General features: G+C 42.2%; 1 protein-coding gene across 1 annotated transcript in view; it reads right to left on the bottom strand.

Annotated features, from left to right (window-relative positions):
* Positions 1 to 17,034, bottom strand: part of LOC126471533 (uncharacterized) — a 228,362-nt gene extending 211,328 nt beyond the window's left edge. The window contains exons 1-2 of the mRNA XM_050099760.1: positions 16,977 to 17,034; positions 7,156 to 7,278 (exon numbers count right to left, since the gene is read on the bottom strand). Coding sequence (XP_049955717.1) covers positions 7,156 to 7,274 — 119 coding nt within the window. The 5' untranslated portion in view covers positions 7,275 to 7,278; positions 16,977 to 17,034. The remainder of the gene's footprint in view (positions 1 to 7,155; positions 7,279 to 16,976) is intronic.
* Positions 17,035 to 23,327: the final 6,293 nt, after the last annotated feature.

Consider the following 23,327-nt stretch of genomic DNA (forward strand, 5'->3'; position numbering starts at 1 on the left):
GGAAGCTGCATTACAATGGATTTGCCTCGGTTGTGGATCTGGCTATTAATTTGGTATTCACGGCATAATATACTGGCTCTCATATGTTGAACACCCGACGCCAAGAAGATAATTTATAGAGCACTCGTACGTCAAGAGCTGCGAGTACAGTTAGCCGCCATGTCGCCGGCCACCAATCTTCGCCACTGCTCCACAGACTTCATACATTCAATTAAGTAATGTATATAGACATGGACCAATTAATTTGTGTCTTGTTTCAACAATACTCACTTAAAACATAAATATGCGTCCGGAATCATGTTTTCAGTTCTGATCACGAACCTACGCAGGGTCCTCACCTAAGTGCTACTAAAACCGAGTGTCCTGATTTAAAAGAACAATTCTTGTATAAGTGTGTTTAAAAGCGATTTTGTCTAAATTAAAAGGAGTAGTAAAAGTTAAAGCTGAAACCACAAAAGTGAAGTTAGATAGGCTTCTGCTAAAGTATGCTTAGTTTATTAAGAATTATGCAAATTGTACAACTTTGCTTCCGCCGTTTTTTCTCAATATTCGAGGCTTTAATGAAACAAATTGGTTACACATGTATCATTCAAAGTTTTTCCATCGCTGGCCACTACTTTCTCCCATCTTTCGGGCAGTGTACGAATCCCGCGTCGAAAAAATTGTTCATCTTTTGAAGCGATCCACGAATCGATCCAATTTGTGACTTCTTCATGAGATCGGAAGTATTGGTCAGCCAGGTCATGCGCCATTGATCTGAACAGGTGATAGTCGGAGGGAGCAATGTCTGGAAAATACGGCGGGTCGGGTAGGACTTTCCATTTTAACGTTTCCAAGTACGTTTTGACCTCTTTTGCAACGTGGTCGTGCTGCAAAATCACTTCATCGTCCCTCTCGCTGCACTGCGGCCGTTTGCCTTTTAATGCTCTGCTCAAACGCATTAATTGCGTTCGATAACTAGCACCTGTGATTGTTTCACTTGGTTTTAACACCTCAGTACACGACGCCGAGCTGGTCCCACCAAATGCAGAGCATGATCTTGGAGCCGTGAATATTCGGTTTGGTCGTCGACATAAAAGCATGGCTGGAATATCCCCATGATTTTTTGCGTTTAGGGTTATCATAATGAACCCATTTTTCGTCCCCGGTCACAATGCGATGCAGAAATCCCTTCCATTTTTTTCCTCTGAAGCAACTGTTCACAAACACACAAACGCAGTTCAACGTCTCTTGGTTTCAGCTCACACGGGACCTAAGTTCCTTCTTCCTGAATCATGCCCATAGCCTTGAGACGTTTTGAAATGGCTTGCTGTGTCACTCCCACTAATCGTGACAATTCTTCTTGAGTTTGACGCGAGTCTCCTCTCAGCAATGTTTCCAATTCTGCATCTTCGAAAACACTCTCTCTTCCACCACTATGCTGGTCTACGACGTTAAAATCACCGTCCTTGAAGCGTTTAAATCACTCACGACACGTTCTTTCACTAATAGCGTCCTTAACATACGTACTTGAGAGCATTTGATGAGACTCAGCCGCTGTTTTCTTCATATTGAGACAAAACAGTAACACCTCCCGCAAATGACGAGAATTAAGCTCGTAAACTGACATTTTCAATCAAGAACAACTTTATGATGCAGACACAAATCGACTAATGTTTGAATGAGGTTATGTTGACCGAGATCCAAGCTAACTGCCAGACGTCTGTGATCTGTTTCTTTCGATCGCTACCTACCGTTGTCGCCAACTAACGGCAAACTGCAGAAGCAAAGCTGTACACCTTGTAGTTTTCTTGGATTACTGTGCAATATTGTTTAAATATTATTACAAATAATACCTGCTTCACAGGTAATTAAAGTTCAAGTACATATAAATCTTTAATGAACAGATTTACGACGGTAATGTTAGAAAAAAAATTATGCACAATTTTAAAGAAGGTGTATTTTTGGTACCCATCATGAAAGGTTCCTTTTGGAAGTTAATTATACACAGTATTATATTTTATTGTCTTGCAAAGTAATTTATGAACTACTCCAAGTCAAAAGAATGATAAGCTTTTAGAGGTAGCCTTTACTATTCTAATAACCAAAGAGCGTTGACTAGTCAAACTATACTAGTTTTTGGGTCTCCATCATATTCTCCACCTATTAAGAAAAAAATTGAACTATTACTGTTGCTAATAAAACTGATATATGTAGAGGAGCTTAAACAGTGTATTTATGATGTTATTCATCTTTATTTGTATTCTTCATGTCAGCCAAGACAGAAGCCCCTCATGTCCAAATTTAGTTCTGCACTTCATGCAGTGACATTTCAGTATTTGATTAAGTGATGCTCTTGAGGGTGCCTGTCATTAGTATGAGCTTGGTGCAACTTTCCTCCCCATAATTTACTGGTGTGTATGTTATTGGTAACTGCTGCTACACACAGTACAGAGTGCACTGTGACAGTTTGTATCCTATTTGCTTTTCAAAGGGAAATCTCAACAAAATTAGCTTCAGTAACCAATATTCAATTTTCTGAAATATTTATTTCCAAATTAAGGTGCGTAATTGGGCTGGCAACCGTTCATTTTTTTTTTTCATTTATGATTTTACCATTTTCGTTAACTCCAAAGATGAAAGACGGTTTGGTTTTTCTGTAATTCCACCAAAATCGAAATTATAGTCCGATACCCTTGTCCATTAGACACACACGCGGTCAAACTTTTAAATCCTCTCAGAGGGTAACATTAGCGTGTTTCACGGCACGTTATGATATTCATGTATAAAACAACGAGGCAAAACTTCACAGACTTTACACCGTTCTTTCAGCTAAGCAGTCACAACACCAAAACAAAATGTATACACTCTTCCCGTTTCAACCGCACAGTAATCAAGTTGACCAGGTAGAAGAAGACTAGATTCATAACCTATTTCAGTTCTTTGGATTACTATCGATGGGGCTACATAAGACAATTGGATTTGCGCAGCAGACATACCTAATGCGGAGGCTCTTCATTAGCAGGTCATGAAAACGTTCGAAACCATTTGAGACTGTCATGGGGTGTTCAGGCATCTGAAAGAGTCCCGGCAGTCCATGAGTGTGCAGAAGCAGTGGCGGACATCTTGAGCGTTTGTTAGAATTCTGAATTGAGAATTTTGTAAAATGTTGTTCATTAATAATTCATAATCGGAGGATTTTACGATATATGTTTTTATCGAATTTTCCTGCCGGCCGCGGTGGCCGTGCGGCTCTAGGCGCTTCAGTCCGGAACCGCGCGACTGCTACGGTCACAGGTTCGAATCCTGCCTTGGGCATGGATGTGTGTGATGTCCTTAGGTTAGTTAGGTTTAAGTAGCTCTAAGTTCTAGAGGACTGATGACCTCAGATGTTACTTTGCGCCAGGAAGGGCTTTCAACAAGGGAAGTGTCCAGTCGTCTCGGAGTGAACCAAAGCGATGTCGTTCGGACATGGAGGAGATACAGAGAGACAGAAACTGTCGATGACATGCCTCGCTCAGGCCGCCCAAGGACTCCTGCTGCAGTGGATGACCGCTACCTATGGATTATGGCTCTGACTCAAACTGCGCACAATGGGCTGCATGATGCGCAACGTCACTCCCGACGTCTATGGCGAAGTCCATCTTTGCAACCACGACACCATGCAGCACGGTACAGATGGGCCCAACAACATGCCGAATGGACAGCTCAGGATTGGAATCACGTTCTCTTCACCTATGAGTGTCGCATATGCCTTCAACCAGACAATCGTCGGAGACGTGTTTGGAGGCAACCTGGTCAGGCTGAACGCTTTAGACACATTGTCCAGCGAGTGCAGCAAGGTGGAGGTTCCCTGCTGTTTTGGGGTGGCTTTATGTGGGGTCGACGTACGCCGCTGGTGGTCATGGAAGGCGCTGTAACTGTTGTACGATACGTGAATGTCATCCTCTGAGCGATAGTGCAACCATATCGGCAGCATATTGGCGAGGCATTCGTCTTCATGGACGACAATTCGCGCCCCCATCGTGCACATCTTGTGAATGACTTCCTTCAGAATAACGACATCGCTCGACTAGAGTGGCCAGAGCATGTTCTCCAGACATGAACCCTATCGAACATGCCTGGGATATATTGAAAAGTGCTGTTTATGGATGACGTGACCCACCAACCATTTTGACTGATCTACGCCGCATCGCCGTTGAGTGGGAAAATCTGGGCCAACAGTGTATTGATGAACTTATGGATAGTATGCCACGACGAATACGGGCATGCAGTAATGTAAGAGGACGTGCTACTGGGTATTAGAGGTATTGGTGTGTACAGCAATCTGGACCACCACCTCTGAAAATCTCGCTGTATGGTGGTACAACACCCAATGTGTGGTTTTCATGAGCAATAAAAAGGGCCGAAATGATGTTTATGTTGATCTCTATTCCAATGTTACTCTGCAGTGATATATCATGCGAAAATTATTCTCGTCCTTAAGTTTTGCACACCACTGTATCTGCGAACTGTCACCATTAGGCATTTAAAAATATGTCACTGAGTGATTAGCTGTCGTTTAAACAATAAAAGAGACTTTCCTCTACTTGGCAACAACTTGTGTTTAACTAACGCTTCTAACCAAAGCACCAAATGCTGGCATCCTACAATTAAGTCTGAATGCGACATCAGTTCTCTACAGATGGCAGCACTTTCCGAAAGGAATATTAGGGAACTGCTGACATGGCCGATTAGGACATTTATGTAAATTGTGAGTAACAAGTGTTGAACGGCGTGTCCCTTGTTACACTTTATGTTAAGATCGCTTCCAACGAAGGGTTTCAATCAGAAAACTTAGTTCTGAGTTCTACTTATAATTCCACGATGCAGCCGCACGTCTGCAGCGTACTTTCCTCATTAACCACTGGTGTGGGACTGTCAGAAGAGTCATGAAACACTGCATCTCCTTAACTGCTGCGGTAATTGTATGACTAAGGCAATAAACGCGCCAGTAGTGCGTCAATAATAACGACGGATACACATAAATTACACGTTTTATGTATCAAAAGATTTGTGATACGTCCAAGACGTTGTACGTTATATGTAAAACTATATTAATGTGGAAGCTAGTAAAAAAAAGATTTATAAAGTAAATGTTTCGATGCAGAGATGTGAGTCACTGTGTCGCAAAACAAGGTTCAATAATCGGTATACACAGTCAGCATTCCAGCACTCATCAACTTAGAAGTGAAAAAGGAATTAAAATTACATTCAGCTTACTAATAGTGAATTTCTTACTGAAATATACAAGCGATTACCATAAACTTGAAGTGAAATACTTACTCGTTTTAGTCCCATAATCTCGGTTAGCAACTGAAAACTACATTCATTCTCGGAATAATCTTGTCACTGAATCTAACTAAACACTTTGTTGAATACGCCATAACCAAAAACTAGGCACATAGAATCCACAAACCCGTCTCATATTTCCACTATTTAGGCTATGTCAGTTGCAGAATGTTATCCTCAGTTAGAAAAGCCCTGTATTTCATCAATGCATACGGTTTCTACTGAATAAAAGAATTATTCTGTACCCAGACACTCACGCATACATATGCACACACCACGCTATTACTTACTTTGCCATTTCCCCTGTTGAGGCTACTTTTTATCAAAAACATACACTATGTGATAAAAACTATCTGGACACCTGACTGAAAATGACTTAAAAGTTCACGGCGCCCTCCATCGGTAATGCTGGAATTCAGTATGGTGTTGGCCCACCCTTAGCCTTGATGACAGCTTCCACTTTCGCAGGCATACGTTCAGTCAGGTGCTGGAAAGTTTCTTGGGGAATGGCAGCCCATTCTTCACGGAGTGCTGCACTGAGGAGAGGTATCAATGTCGGTCGGTGAGGCCTGGCAAGAAGTCGGTGTTCCAAAACATAACAAAGGTGTTCTGTAGGATTCAGGTCAGGACTCTGTGCAGGCCAGTCCATTACAAGGATGTTATTATTGTCGTGTAACCACTCCGCGACAGGCCGTGCATTACGAACAAGTGCCTGATCGTGTTGAAAGATGCAATCGCCATCCCCGAATTGCTCTTCAACAGTGGGAAGCAAGAAGGTGCTTAAAACATCAATTTAGGCCTGGGCTGTGTTAGTGCCACGCAAAACAACAAGGGGTGCAAGCCCTTTCCATGAAAAACATGACTACACCATAACACCACCGCCTCCGAATTTTACTGTTGGCACTACACACGCTGGCAGATGGCGTTCACCTGGCATTCGCCAGACCCACACCCTGCCATCGGATCGCCACATTGTATACCTTGATTCGGCACTCCACACAACGTTTTTCCACTATTCACTCGTCCAATGTTTACGCTCCTTACACCAAGCGAGTCGTCGTTTGGCATTTACCGGCGTGATGTGGGGCTTATGGGCAGCCGCTCGACCATGAAATCCAAGTTTTCTCGCCTCCCGCCTAACTGTCATAGTACTTGCAGTGGATCCTGATGCAGTTTGGAATTCCTGTGTGATGGTCTGGATAGATGTCCGCTTATTACACATTATAACCCTCTTCAACCGTCGGCAGTCTCTGTCAGCCAACAGAGGAAGTCGGCCTGTACGCTTTTGCTTTGTACGTGACCCTTAATGTATCCACTTCACTATCACATCGAAAACAGTGGACCTAGGGTTGTTTAGGAGTGTGGAAATCTCGTGTACAGAAGTACGACACAAGTGACACCCGATCACCTGACCACGTTCGAAGTCCTTGAGTTCCGCGGAGCGCCCCATTCTGCTCTCTCACGATGTCTAATGACTACTGAGGTCCCTGATATGGGTACTTGGCAGTAGGTGGCAGCACAATGCACCTAATATGAAAAACGTATGTTTTGGGGGGTGTTCGGATACTTTTGACCACATAGTGTATGTTTCTACTAAATTTAAGCAAATTTACATGACATTGTAGAAAAAGAAGGTTAAATGCGTGCTTATATAAGTATGTAGTCTTTTCTAGTACATGTAGATATTTGCTATCCAAGAAAATAGAACAGAGATTTGTGTCACTCCTATCATTGAGTTGAATATTTAAAGTGATGCATTGGGACAGAACGTTATAAACATAAATGAGACTCTTGTAGAAAATATAAAATATTTGTGGGCGTATATATTGTATAAATAATACTTACGGTATCTGGCGAAGAGTCCGCGGTTCAGAACTTGGCTGCGTCACACTACTGCAAGACTCAGTAAGAGTTTTTTCTGAAGGTGATTTAAGTTTCCACTTCTTCTTCTTCATTTCACTCATGGACCTAGATAATTATTTGAAGGTAAGTCTTTAATAATATGTGCAGTTCCCTTACGTTTAAATTTGTTACGCGAGTCCTAGAAGACAAAAATGCTGTTGTAGAAGGTAAAGACAGCGCCACTCATCTTATGTTTAAAATATAACAGAAAAAGTGCAGTGCAAGGTCAATGACACAAATACTAGATTTATTTTGGAAAGGGTAAACAAGGCAAAGACACTATGGCCAGTGGCCAAAGTTGAAACAGGCGCTGCAGCTAGCGACTACGATATTTCTGGAATCAAGTTACAGGACAAAACTGTTGCAAATACTAACCAAATACCAAAACTATTAAATGAATACCTCATAATAAGTAAAAGAGTGAACTGAGCAATCTGAAAGTTAACGGTAAATTCAGCGAAGCTACAGCAAAAGATACATAAAATGCAACACTAGCACTAAAAAATAAAACATCAGCAGTGTGGGATGGAATATCAACCAAAGCGTTAAAAGCAGTCTCTAAAATAGTTACGCAGCTATTATCCACAATAGTTCATCAGTCCTTTCGAAAAGGTTGTTTCCTAGATACTCTGAAGTATGCACTAGTTACCACAATTTAAAAAAGGCACAAAAAAGCAAATGGGAAACTATTCTCCAGTCTCTCTTCTTCTTCTTCCATCGCTCTCAGAAATATTTGAAAAGATTGTCACAATACAAATTCTAGATTTGAAACAAAAATTTAGTATAATTTCAAAACGTCAGTACGTGTTCCATAAAGAACAGCATCTGCCATTAGTAAATGTGCGGACAAAATTAGTTACTCTCTGTACAACACCCAGAAAGCGACAAGAACTTTTTGTGATCAATTAAAGGCCTTTCATGGTATGAAGCAGTGCTTGCCACTTGCTAAACTGGAAAAATATGGGATTAGGATCATTGTATTAGAATGGTTTAGGTCTTACCTAACCAGCTGAAGACAAAGCGTCGTTATAACATAAGAGAGGAGAAATTATGCTTCAGAAGAGAAAACCGTTTCACAAGAAGTTTTCCAAGGTTCAGTCTTAGGTCCCATACTGTTTCCGTATTACATAAATAATATATCGTTCAATATGGACTGTCACTCAGTTTTATATGCAGATTACATATCTATGGCCATTGAGACTAACAATAATGATCAGATTCCTCAAACTGTCATAAATATCCTACAAAAATTAGATGACTGGTTTCATCAAAATAGGATAAAATTAAATATGGAAAAAATCAGTTAATGCAGTTCAAAACAAAACAAAACTAGTAAAGCTGAATAATGTTCAAACCCATCACAAACCCAGGATTTGCTGTATTTGATTGAAATTCCTAGGGATGCAACTGGATTATTATCTGTTTATTCTCGGCCAGGCATCTACAGTACCTCACAACTAATTTGCAGTGACGATATTATACAATGCATCCAGCATGAATATCAGGAAAGTAGTATATAACATGCACTTGGAATCAATAATAAGTTACATAATTATATTCTGGGCAGCTCGAACAATATATCTCGAATATTAACAGTTCAAAAACAATCATTAGAAAATATACACCATGCGGAGCGAAGAAAATCATTTCTCCCTCTTCTAAAAAATCTTGGTACACTAAGTGTTCTCTCACTCTACACCTGTGGACTGATGATCTATGTTTACAGTAATCCAGATTTATTTATAGCAAATCGATTTCAATATGATTATAGCACCAGAAATGAAAATAATTCTATGCTGCCTAACCATCGATCAAAATTTTACGTTTAAACTCGGGGTATGAAATATCATAACAAAGTAAAAGGAATAGATTTCCTCAATATTAATTTAGAAACATCGAAGAAGTTAGATGACAAGTTGGTGCAGATATTTTATTATTAAATTCAAGAATTCATAAAGTACATGAGAATTTAAGCGGGAGAGACCACATACTTGAGATTAAAGTTTTTTATTTAAAAAAATCATTAATTACGCATCCTGTACAGTATATTATGTTAGTAATATTTTAAGAAAAACTGTAAACAATCTTTAGTGCTTTAATGAGGCTCCTGTACATTAAGTCACTGACTTGAAATAGTATGTGATTTATGAGACAATAAACTTCTATTTTAGTTCTTCTGTCTCTATTTATGAGACCACATGTTGTCAGGTACTGCAAGAAACAAGTCTCAGCACACTCAGAGTTAGGCCGAGAGTGGTTGTTTCTCACAACAACAAGATTCTTCATGCCCAGAGTAAAATTTCCGTGCTAACGTACAAATTACGGAAATTTTCACTGAGGTACACAAGTAGGCTAATAATAAGTCAATTTCAGGTCTTTCACAAAGTTTTATTTGTTTCAGGTCTACCTTCCTACAGTAAATCCATAAATATTTGTTTCATAAAATATTGCGTCACATGTGATTCAATAAATATTTAAGTGTTCATATAAACCACAAATTTATGTTTGACATTATCTGAGAAATGAACTTCAAGCTGAAATTCTATTTGCACATGGTGCTGCTGCCTATTTTTGTTTGACGGTAACCATGTGTGTAATCAACATTATCTCGACAAAGAATGACGAGTATTTCAATTAAAATAACCAAGTCTGGAAGAGAAGCACATAAAATAGATGTAAAGCAGGGGTAGACCTAATAATGAATAAGAAAATAGGAATGCGAGTAAGATATTATGAACACGTAGTTAACGCATAATCGGAGCCAAGATAGACACAAAACCAACACCTTGCCACATTAGTTCAAGTTTATATGCCAATTAGCTACGCAAATGATGAAGAGATTGAAAGAATGTATGAAGAGACAAAATATTTAGATACTTAAGGGAGACAAAAATTTAACTGTGAGGCGTGACTGGAATTCGCTAGCAGGAAAAAAAAAGAGAAGGCCAAATAGTAGGAGAACATGGACTGGGGAAAAGAAATGAAAGAAGAAGCCACCTGATAAAATTTTGCAGAGAGCATAATTTAATCATCGCTAACGCTTGATTTAAGAATCATGAAGGAAGATTATATACGTGAAAGAGATCTGGAGACACTGGAAGGCTTCAGATTGATTATGTATTCTAAGAGAAAAAAAAAAAAAATGACGCACCATGAAGGAATTACCCGAATGGGACGGAAATTGGTAGATGTGACGTACATGTACAGGCTACAAATGATTACAATTTCAGAAAAATTGGTGCATGACGGAGGGCACCTTGTACCACTACTAGTTTCCTGTTCCACTCGCAAATAGAGCAAGGGAAAAACGACTATCAAGAAGCCTCCGTACGAGCCCTCCATTTCTCGGACCGTATCTTCATGGTCCTTAGGCGGAATGTGCATTGGCAACACTAGAATCGTTCTGCAGCCGGCCTCAAATGCCGGTTTTCTAAATTTCCACAGTAGCGTCTTGCGAAAAGAACATCGTCTTCCCTCCAAGGATTCCCGTTGGAGTTCACGAAGCATCTCCGTAATACTTGCGTACTGATTGACACTACTGATAGCATATCTAGCATCACGCCTCTGAAATGGTTTGATGTCTTCCTTTAATCCGACCTGTACTCCCGGGAAAGATGCTCAGTACTCATTTGATAGCAGGCTAAGTGGACCTAGGCCGTCCTGGAGGGACTGGGACGAGGGAAAATCTTCGCTTCTATCCGGGATAAACCAACAGTCCTGAGGTTAAAATATTTAATTCCGGATGAGTACCTTGAGGAGAGACGTCTGTAAGCTGTAAGGGAATGAAGACCTACTAGGAACGTGAAATATTTAGCATCTCGAACTAGGAGATGGAAACATGAAACTGTCATACAGAGGACGAAGTTCTTGCATATTAGCAATGAGTACAAACTGAAAGGTCGACAAGCTTCTTTGTCAATAGCCTTTGTATATATGGATCCACAGCTGCTGTCCATTTCTTAAAATAAGCCATTTTCCAGCGTAAGCTGTAATTTTATTTTAAAACGGCGCACTTTATTTCATTAGTAGCTCTAGTTAATTCCGCTCCCTTGGACATCACTAAACTACGTGGGTACAAATATTGTCATTCTTAGAGCATATTATGATCCACAGGCAGTGTAGGATAAAGCAACACGTGATGGCGTCCGTACTAAAAAGTTCTGCACAACCATAATAGGTATGTATACGACTAACATAGGCCTAAGTGTTAAGTTCTCGTGTAAAATTAAGAAGTTGCAGCACTTAAGTGGGTTTCGGCACCAAGCCTGCGTACATAACACTGAAATACTTTAGTGTAACTATTGAACTGGAAACACTCATTGCGTGGTTAACGTCTGTAAAGTCATCCGATGTTGCTACTGCTGTATGGATCATAATATGCTGTGAACAGAACAATTTTTGTTGCAACGTAAATTGATAATGACCAAGGGAGCGACATTTGCTAATTACTAATACTGGAATGATCTGTTGATTTCAAAACGAAAGATCAGCCAACGCAGAAGAATTACTTTTTTTAAGATATGTCTGTGTCAAAATCAAGGTGGATAATGAACAGACTGCCATATAGCTTGCCAACGGCCTTGCCGCAGTGATAACACCGGTTCCCGTAGGATCACAAAAGTTAAGCGCTGTCACCGTCTGGATCTACCGAGTGTTCTTAGCAAGCAGGGTGGACTCAATTCTCGTGAGGCCAGTTGAGGAGCTACTTGATTGAGAATTAGCGACAATAGTCACGAAAAGTAACAACGGCCTGGAGAGCAATGTGCTGGCTGCATGCCCCTCTGTAACGCCGAGGCCGGAGGATGACACGGCGACCGTCAATAACTTTGGTCCTTCAAGGCCTGTTCCGACGGTGTTCCTTTTGTCATCTAACATGCCCGTCTCAAACATTCAAGGATCTATTGGAAGTACGATATAAGGTTATAACTTTGTGATTTTTAATCGTACTCGAGAGAACTTAAAGATATGACTACAGTTATATGACACTTGTTATGATTCGGAGCGGAATCTTCCCTAAAGAGAGGCGATTAGAGCATGCCGCGACAGTTTTCGTGATAAATTTCCTGGGCTCTCTGGAGTACTTGACATACATCTCTTTATTTAGAAAATCATAGCTGCTTCATTATTTCGAAAGGTGAAAGAGTTTCAGGCTCTGACCCTATAACAAAATAATCTCTCCTTCGGGTAAACTCGCGTGCTGACACCTTGATTCAACGCATTCAACGATTCTATAAATATCTGAGGTAAGTAGCTTAGGTGACTCATCTTGTATTTTTCCTGCGTGGAAAGACTGAACAGAAAGAAAACACGTCGAAACTGTTCGTAAAGAATGGTTAGCAAGAAGGTACCAGCCAAGTTTCTAAAGTGCTGGTTGAAGAAAGGTGCAGTAAAGCGAACTAGCCGAGCTAGGTTGTGATACTAGCTCACAACTAAGAATATATATGTTACGATACGCGCGGTAAAATCTCACTGCTGCGTAACTAACAAGGGAACCTCCCCATCACACCCCCCTCAGATTTAGTTATAAGTTGGCACAGGGATAGGCCTTGAAAAACTGAACACAGATCAATCGAGAAAACAGGAAGAAGTTGTGTGGAACTATGAAAAAAAATATGCAAAATATACAAACTGTGTAGTCGATGCGCAAGGTTGGTAACATCAAGGAGAGTGTGAGCTTACGAGCGCCGTGGTCTCGTGGTTAGCGTGAGCAGCTGCGAAACGAGAGGTGCCTGGTTCAAGTCTTCTCTCGAGTGAAAAGTTTAATTTTTTATTTTCAGACAATTATCAAAGTTCAGGCACTCACACATAATCAACTTCGCTCTCCAAAATTCCAGAACATGTTCAGATTTGCTTGGACATATGCAGGATTTGACGGTCTGCGCACGGAAACATTTGAAAACGTAAAAAACATATGTTTTGACAGAGCACAGGGAAAACTGTGCAACTGTGAAACTGTTGCATTCATTTGTTGCAGTTTATGTGACAAACTCTTATGTTTCCATCACTTTTTTGGGAGTGATTATCATATCCACAAGAAAACCTAAATCGGGCAAGGTAGAAGAATCTTTTTATCCATTCGCCAAGTGTGCAATTTAGGTGGGTTGACAACATATTCCTGTCATGTGACGCACATGCCGTCACCAGTGTTGTATAGAATATATCAGACGTGTTTTCCTGTGGAGGAATCGGTTGACCTATGACCTTGCGATCAAATGTTTTCGGTTCCTATTGGAGAGGCACGTCCTTTCGTCTACTAATCGCACGGTTTTGCGGTGCGGTCGCAAAACACAGACACTAAACTTATTACAGTGAACAGGGACGTCAATGAATGAACGGACAGATCGTAACTTTGCGAAAATAAAGAAAGTAAAATTTTTGTTTGAGGGAAGACTTGAATCAAGGACCTCTCGTTCCGCAGCTGCTCACGCTAACCACAGGACCACGGCGCTTCTCAGTTCAGAGTGTCCTTGATGTTGTTTATCCTACACATGGACTACTCAGTTTGTATGTTTTGCTTATTTTTTCATAGTTCCACACAACTTCTTCCTGTTTTCTCGATTGATCTGTGTTCAGTTTTCCAAGGCCTATCCACTGTGTCAATTTATAACTAAATCTGAGGGGGGTGCGATGGGGAGGTTTCCTTGTAAGAAACGATCAAAGGAGCATATTTACAAGTACGTGGTTGGTTCAGTGCGTATCTGACAAATAGAATCCAGTACGTTTTACTGGGCGCCTAATGGGTTGGGTTGCTTGAAGGTGGAGACCAGACAGCGAGATCATTGGTCCTTGGGCGGCTAATGTTCCACAGAAACGAGAGCAACATCGTGTGTGCCACAATGAAGTGTAATAGGACCACTAATAGTCTCAATACGCAAAACGATTTCTCAGACAGGATAAGCAGCACCTCTACAAGATTGTTCGCTGGCGATGCAGTTGTGTACAGGAACTTTTCGTTGTTGGACGTTGTAAGGAACTCCAGAAAGCCTTGGACAAAATTTCCACTTGATGCAATGCAATGAATTGCAGCTCTCTTTAAAAGTGCTTAAATGTAAGATAGTGACTATGACAGAGAGAAAGAAGCCGATAGTACCTGATTGCAAGATTAGTGATGAACGTTTTGAGGACATCACATCGTTTAAGTAGTTAACGGTAATACTAAGAAGCCGCATGGAATAGGACAATCACTAAAACCAGTATTAGGGAAGGCGAATGGAAGGCTTAAATACGTTGGAAGAGTTCTGAGAGAATTAAATGCGTCTGTAAAGGAAATCGCTTACAAGACTTTAGTATGATCAAGTCCAGAGTAGCGTTCCAGTGCTTGGAGTCCGTATCAAATAGGCATCAGAACGAATGAATTTCGTGATGCGTAGCAGGAAGAGGTCGGTATGGCTCATACCAAAGTATAACAGAAATGCTCGAGGGCCTTAAATGGCCCTTCACTGCAGGATGATGTAGGCCTCGCGAAACCCTGTTAGATAAATTTAGAGAACCTACATTCTAAAAGGTATCAAAGAAATTTCAAGAAAACAGAAATTATGGAAACTACACCTACCACTTCATCGCACATAGGAGAAGAAAAAATGAAAGTATTTTCTATGTTCAATTAATCGTACCTCGGCTCCCAGACTTCTGCTGACGGTGATTGCAGCCGCGAAGTCAAGAGACGCTTGTTATTTGGCAGAAAGGCAATGTCCAACCCTGACATTGCTTTAAGGAGTAGAGACATAACTTTAACAACAAAAACCCGTATACTAAGGGCTACGGTCATTTCAGATGCGATGTACGGATGTGAGACCTGGATCACATGAAAGGCTGGACGGCATAGAATAGACGCCTTTCAGTTGTGGTGTTGGTGGAAACTCTTAGAGTTCTACTGAACGCAAATAGAACGAATAGGTCAACATTACAGCAAATAAAACCAGACTGCTCCTTAGAAGCTCTGATATTTAAGTAAAAACTGTTCAATTTTGGCACATTATGAGAAAACATTCGGTGGAAACGACGTTAATACAGGAGAAGATCAAAGGCACAAGGGGGACAGGGCGGCAAAGGATGAGATGGATCGATGGCATCGCAGAAGTAATGAATTCCAACCCGTAAAGTCTGCGGGAGAATGTGCAGGACAGAACAAACTGGTGTACCTTGGTTCATAGAGTCGCGGAGACTCGGAATCGAGAGAGACATTCTAAAAAGAACACTATACAACTATTACGCTGCCACCATTGTATGTCACGCTTAGAGAATATGTGCGCAGTGTAAGAAGGATTAGGGCATGCACAGAGGTATATAGATAGTCAATATGTGAATGGAGTAGGCCAGAAAATCACTAAAACTTATACGATGTATCCTCCACGATGCCTTGTACAATTCCTTTTGAAGTGTAATAGCTGACAAGCCGGCCAAAGCAGTCATTTACGACGGAGGAACATGTAAAAGCAAAAACTGGTGAACTTGGAAACTTCATAAAACTAGTAATCAGAGAGAAATGGAACGGAGAACGGTAAGGGTCATCAAAACACAAAAGCAGAGATTATGTAAAAATTAACACAGCATAGGTGACTACGTTCTACAATGAAAAACATCATTGCTCCTGGAGATTCGAGAACACTGAACAGCTGATACAGGAAACATCTACAGCTTGGCGGTTTAGTGGTCCCCTTCAGGCAACTACTGTAACAGAAAAGGTTGTACATCACGTATTCTCCGACCGTCTGAACAGATACGACAGTTCAAGTCAGTTACTGACGTCTAGGCTGCTATAAAGAGCTAGAAAGTACCATCTAATGTATTCACTTTTAATTTCACCTTTCAGCACCTATTTCTTTTGAAGACAGATGTTCCACAGCCACAAGTTGCCCTTATTTATTTATTTGTCTTTAGTTCTTTGCAAGTTCAGTTTCGCTGTGACCAACGGTGATCCCAGCCTGACGGCTTCGCTGGTGGATAATTGCTTGAGAATGGAGCTGCAACCCCGAAAATACCGGATTGTTTGAATTAAAGTGCAACTACTCGCATATGTCCAGTGTAGGCTGTAATTATTGTATGGCAGGGAAACTTGGTAGATATTCTAATGCGATAATGCGGAACCGTTTTACGCTGAGAAAAAATTTAGTTTCAATTTTGGACACTAGATGCAAATGTGGCTCTGTGAGTGCATGAAAGACGTATGGAAATGTTTCCATATGTAATGTGTTAAGAATAGAACGTGAGCAGAAAAGGTCAAACAAATGAGAAAGGCATAATGTTAATGTTACTCGTCACTTACACAATTTGTTCAGTATGAGGACTGGAGACGTCGGCGAGATGTTGTACAGCTGGCCAAAACTGGAACTAATTTTCTTCCAGAGTAAATAGGTTCCGCGTAAACGCATTAGCGTATCTTCTTAGTTTCGCTACCGCACGATAACTACAGCCCACAATTGGCTTACTTGAGTAGCTGCAATTTAATTATATGCACCCAGTAGTCGCAAGGAAAGAAAAATACATAAATAAAATAATAGATGTATAACATTTGTTGCCAAAACACTCTACCGTCTACGGTAAAACAACAAAATTCTCCTTGAAAAGTAACAGAGAAGATACACACACACACACACACACACACACACACACACACACACATATGATGGCTGCATGAATCCCTTCTCAGATACCGGGATAATAGAAGAAAAGAAGTTGTGATACTCAGCCTCATGCAATGCCGAAAGAGAAAAAGTGCTGAAAGTCGAGTGCGAAGAGCGTATCGGTGCGAAGTGTGAGCCTACCGATAGACGGAAGGCGGCGAGAATCCGCAGAGCTCGACGGCGAGCACGTCCGCAGGGTCCATAGCGCGCTGCGCGACTGGCGCAGCCGCTGCGTGCGCCGGCAACAATGCGGGAATCTGCCGCGGCCATCTTTCCGGTCGCACAACGCCCGCACTCTGCTTGCGCAACAACGAACCGTGTCCGTGGGGCCGCGCCAGCGGCTCTACTCGAAAGCGCTGCTGCAACCCAGCCAGCCTTCATTCATTATCTTGACGATGTCTCCTCATCGGAGAGCGTTACGACACGGCTACATATGACGAAGTCTGCGATATTTGCCTTATTCTGGTTGAATGTTCCGTTGCAAAAATCTGAAGGGGAAAATACAGGAAGCAAAAGCCTATCTACAGCTTGCACAGAAACCAGATTACAGTTATAAGAGTCCCGGGACATGAAAGGGGCCATTAACTGAGAACAGAGTGAGACAGAGTTGCAACCTATCCCCCACGTCATTTGATTTGTACACAGAGCAAGCAATAAACAAATCCGAGGAGATATTTGGAAAAGAAATTAAAGTTCGAAGAGAAGAAATAAAAACTATGAGATTTGCCAACGACATTGTAAATGTGTGATATATCGTAAAGGATTTGGAAGATCATTTGAACGGAATGGATAACGTGTTGAACAGACGAACAGCAACAAAAATAATACAAGGAAAATGGAATGTACACTACTGGCCGTTAAAATTGCTACACCACGAAGATGTGCTACAGACGCGAAATTTAACCGACAGGAAGAAGATGTAGTGATATGCAAATGATTAGCTTTTCAGAGCATTCACACAAGGTTGGCGCCAGTGGCGACACCCACAATGTGCTGACATGAGGAAAGTTTCTAGCCGATTTCTCATACACAAACAGCAGTTGACCGGCGTTGCCTGGTGAAACGTTGTTGTGATGCATCGTGTACGGGGGAGAAATGGGTGCCATCACGTTTCCGACTTTGATAAAGGGCGGATTGTATCCTATCGCGATTGTGGTTTATCGTATGGCGACATTGCTGCTCGAGTTAGTCGAAATCGAATGACTGTTAGCAGAATATGGAATCGGTGGGTTCAGGAGGGTTAATACGGAACGCCGTGGTGTGTCCCAACAGCCTCGTATCACTAGCAGACGAGATGACAGGCATCTTATCCGCATGGCTGTAATGGATCGTGCAGCCACGTCTCGATCCCTGAGTCAACAGATGGGGACGTTTTCAAGACAAAAACCATCTGCACGAACAGTTCAACGACGTTTGCAGCAGCGTGGACTATCAGCTCGGAGACCATGGCTGCGGTTACCCTTGACGCTGCATCACAGACAGGAGCGCCTGCGACGGTGTACTCAACGACGAACCTGGGTGCACGAATGGCAAAACGTCATTTTTTCGGATGAATCCAGGTTCTGTTTACAGCATCATGATGGTCGCATCCGTGTTTGGCGACATCGCGGTGAACGCACATTGGCAGCGTGTATTCGTCATCGTCATACTGGCGTATCACGCGGCGTGATGGTATGGGGTGCCATTGGTTACACGTCTCGATCACCTCTTGTTCGCATTGACGGCACTTTGAACAGTGGACGTTACATTTCAGATGTGTTACGACCCGCGGCTCTACCCTTCATTCGATCCCTGCGAAACCCTACATTTCAGCAGGATAATGCACGACCGCAAGTTGCAGGTCGTGTACGGGCCTTTCTGGATACAGAAAATGTTCGACTGCTGCCCTGGCCAGCACATTCTCCAGATCTCTCACCAATTGAAAACGTCGTGTCAATGGTGGCCGAGCAACTGGCTCGTCACAATACGCCAGTCACTACTGTTGATGAGCTGTGATATCGTGTTGAAGCTGCATGGACAGCTGCACCTGTACACGCCATCCAAGCTCTGTTTGACTCAATGCTCAGGCGTATCAAGGCCGTTATTACGGCCAGAGGTAGTTTTTCTGGGTACTGATTTCTCAGGATCTATGCATCCAAACTGCGTGAAAATGTAATCACATGTCAATTCTAGTATAATATATTTGTCGAATGAATACCCCTTTTTCATCTGCATTTCTTCTTGGTGTAGCAATTTTAATGACCAGTAGTGTAGTAGAATTGAATCAGGTGATACCGAAAGTGTCACATTAGGAAATGAGACACAGAAAGATGTACATGAATTTTGCCATATGGGCAGCAAAAGAAACAAGGATGACCTAGTTAAGGAGGGCTCAAAATGCAGACTGGAAATAGCGCGACGTCCGTCTGTGAAAAACAGAAATAAAGTGAATCCTAATAAGCGTATCGTGTGATTTATTGGGCCACTCCGGGTGCGAGTGTTCGTTAAACCGGTACCGTATGCGTCTGTAGTGTGAACATGGCTGTTGCCCTCTTGCGGGACTAGAGTGACCACGGCGTACGCGATTGGAGCTTACACACCAGACAAATACATTCGGAGCAGGCTATCTAACCTACATTTACAAACACTCCGGACAAAATATTACTCTCTCCCTTAAAAGAGAACACTGGTCGCATTGGAGCGATTAAGACGGAGTAGAATAGGTACTAGGTGGAAATGTGACCCGCCACTGACACCAGTCATCATAGTGAAGTGGGGTATATGTGCGAGCTGGTAGTCTGGACACAGCGACATGACTCACCGTACAGACGTGACGAGATCGCCGTGCCCATCGCCATACCGTGAATAAAGTTGCCCAAATTATGGTGTATCCACCTGAATTGCACAACATTCTTGCTCACCAATAATGTTCAAATAAAAATCTCAGTTCATGCTCATGGCAACCTGAATGAGTGAGCCCAGTTCACGATACGAAAAACACCCCACAAACACCACAGAAACACATGGAGCCCGAGTTACACCCCATACACATTATCAGTTAATACCCGAACTGGGCAGACGGAAAGAGGCAAAATCGCGACTCGTTGGACCATAATTCATGCCTCTGATAAGCTAGTGTCCAGTTTCTATGTTATTTAGTCCACTGAAGACGTTGTCTGGCCCAGTGAAGACTTACAGAGCATTGGCCTTTTGTGGCGTGCCCGACTCCAAATGCACATAGTATGCAGTTCCCTTCATAAACTGGTTGAGATGAACCTCCATTCACTGACAGCGGCAGTTCCCGTCGGGTATGAAACCGAGATGGACAATCCACGATACTAGTTTCCGGTCCCTGTTGGTTATGATCTGCTTGTGACCATTGCTTTCAAGCTACGTTACGTGACTGTGAGTAGTACATGTGCGCGTAACCACTTCATGTGAGAAGCATTTCCAGTTGACCCATGACTGGTAATGAGCACCGAACTCGAACTTTACCACGCTGTTTAGGATATATTACAATTAAACTTGCAGAGTCCTCTATGTCCTTCATGTCCACTTCTTTCTACACCTCCGTTCGCAAGTCCCGAACTGTTTCCATCTCGTTTTGCTCCAGCCTCGCTGAAACAATAATCTTCTCATCCCCTGCCTGCGTATCCTTCTCTGTAATATGTCCCTTATCCACTGACAATACATCTGGGTTCACACTGAGAATGTTGAGGCGTAGCACCTTCACATGTCACTTGTTAGGACGATATCGTTATAGCATGAGTCATCGACAGATGTCACCAGCTGACATGGACCTGAGTTACAGAGCTGCACGTAATTGTACTAGTAGGTGGCAGAGGTCAGCAGTTGACGGACAGTGCTAGCAGTCGTAGTCAAAACAATGTTGTAAAGTGATGTTTGATTAATATTTAATGTATTTGCATAATTATAATTGTTTTAGATGTGTAGTAATTAGCAGTGTGAGTGTTGTATGAGTGAAGAAGAACAGAAGTAAATGAAAATTGTTTATGTTTATTCACGAAGTACCAGTTAAACTTACTGGGGACGTACTACAATTAAATGTGCAGTCAGTTCATGGTACTAATAAATCGTGAGTAGAACACAAATTAATCGGTAATTTCGGAAGGAGTAATTTTATATTTGATACTTTTCTAAATTTATTTATTTTGCAATTGCCATAGAAAGAAATGTTTTACTATGATTGGTCATTGAAGTAAATCGCGGGTTAGCGCGGGATAATACCGCAACCTGATTTGCTGCTTGTGATATCAGCCAATCAGAAAAATGCAGGCTCGCGCCAATCTATGCTGGGAACAAAGCCTTTGGTGTGATCTAGGTAAGTCGGGGCTGAGGGTTCGAACTAGTAACATGTCATTGAAAGCAGCTCCGACGAAAGTACTGTAAAATCGCGCAAAAATGCTAATTACGAGTTCGTGAAGTAGTACAAAGCGTATTTAAGTGAACGGTATAGTGGAAGTCGTGTGGAATTTCGGACGGAATATCAAAATTATTGCTTTTGACTGTTAGTTAAAACCGCGTGGCGTGTTGTGCGATCTAAGACTAGAACAGATATTACGTGTACAGCATAGTGCACAACATTTGAGCGAGACTTTTCATAACTAAACGATCCAGTGAACTCTATTAACTTCGGTAACGGGTGTAAATACCATAAACCGGCTACGTGTGTGATTGTGGTGTGCGTGGGAACTTTACATTGTGTAGCCACTTAGTACAGACTTGGCAGTATTAACTGTGGTCTTTATCGTAAAAATACACCTGAAAATTTACATTGCCAAGTTACAACTTTTATTTCAGTAGCCAGCCCCATCCCGTTTATCTGACAGTTCTATGTATGTTGAGACCTGCAGTAGGCAGTAGTGGTCTAGTATTTTCTACTACAGCTTTTAGCTAGACAAATGAACATTGCTGGACACTGGCAGGGCGGTAAAAAGAAACGTGCCGCGCCGCAATGTGTATATCCAGCAGGTTACTATCATCATTTGTAATGTGTCATCTGCTTGTCCTTCTTTCAAATTGCATTCTTCAACAACTGACAAATACATCTGTCTCCGTATTGAGCATGTTAGCATGCAACTATGTACTATTGGGCGATAGCATTAACTGCAACTCTGCCTGACACGATAAGTTCAGAACTAGGTGTCTCAGTGAATAGATCGGTGTCTTAATCAGCTTCTGTATCTGACTCCTCAGATGACATGCCGTCTGTAAGAATAGTACGACCGTGGGTTTCTCTTCTTGTGGTTCTTTTAGATCATTTTGCGATTCCTGCATGATTCTTTCTATATCTTGTGATATTTAGGCTCATTGCAGTTACTTTCCCTATCTTCCTTAGATTTTTCTTCTTATTTTCTTCCCTTTTCTCTCCTCAGATTATTGACATTACATTATTCCTAACCCTTTACCATGCTCCTCAAACTTAAGCTACTGGTTCACATGTGCATGAGTTTCTCTTCTTGTCTTTCTCTAAACATATTCGTCATTTACTCTCGACACTCCTTGATTACTCATTTTACTTCATCCTTAAACTTCTCTTGACTGTCTTTAGCATGAGGTAACTCAATCAACAGCCTGGTGTCTGCTGTTGCTTCCACCCGTGGCTCCACTTGTATCGAACATTCTGGCAGAAATATACATGTTTTGTGTTTTTTATACACTCCTGGAAATTGAAATAAGAACACCGTGAATTCATTGTCCCAAGAAGGGGAAACTTTATTGACACATTCCTGGGGTCAGATACATCACATGATCACACTGACAGAACCACAGGCACATAGACACAGGCAACAGAGCATGCACAATGTCGGCACTAGTACAGCGTATATCCACCTTTCGCAGCAATGCAGGCTGCTATTCTCCCATGGAGACGATCGTAGAGATGCTGGATGTAGTCCTGTGGAACGGCTTGCCATGCCATTTCCACCTGGCGCCTCAGTTGGACCAGCGTTCGTGCTGGACGTGCAGACCGCGTGAGACGACGCTTCATCCAGTCCCAAACATGCTCAATGGGGGACAGATCCGGAGATCTTGCTGGCCAGGGTAGTTGACTTACACCTTCTAGAGCACGTTGGGTGGCACGGGATACATGCGGACGTGCATTGTCCTGTTGGAACAGCAAGTTCCCTTGCCGGTCTAGGAATGGTAGAACGATGGGTTCGATGACGGTTTGGATGTACCGTGCACTATTCAGTGTCCCCTCGACGATCACCAGTGGTGTACGGCCAGTGTAGGAGATCGCTCCCCACACCATGATGCCGGGTGTTGGCCCTGTGTGCCTCGGTCACATGCAGTTCTGACTGTGGCGCTCACCTGCACGGCGCCAAACACGCATACGACCATCACTGGCACCAAGGCAGAAGCGACTCTCATTGCTGAAGACGACACGTCTCCATTCGTCCCTCCATTCACGCCTGTCGCAACACCACTGGAGGCGGGCTGCACGATGTTGGGGCGTGAGCGGAAGACGGGCTAACGGTGTGCGGGACCGTA

Source organism: Schistocerca serialis, chromosome 3, assembly GCF_023864345.2.
Source record: "Schistocerca serialis cubense isolate TAMUIC-IGC-003099 chromosome 3, iqSchSeri2.2, whole genome shotgun sequence".
Lineage (NCBI taxonomy): Eukaryota > Metazoa > Arthropoda > Insecta > Orthoptera > Acrididae > Schistocerca > Schistocerca serialis.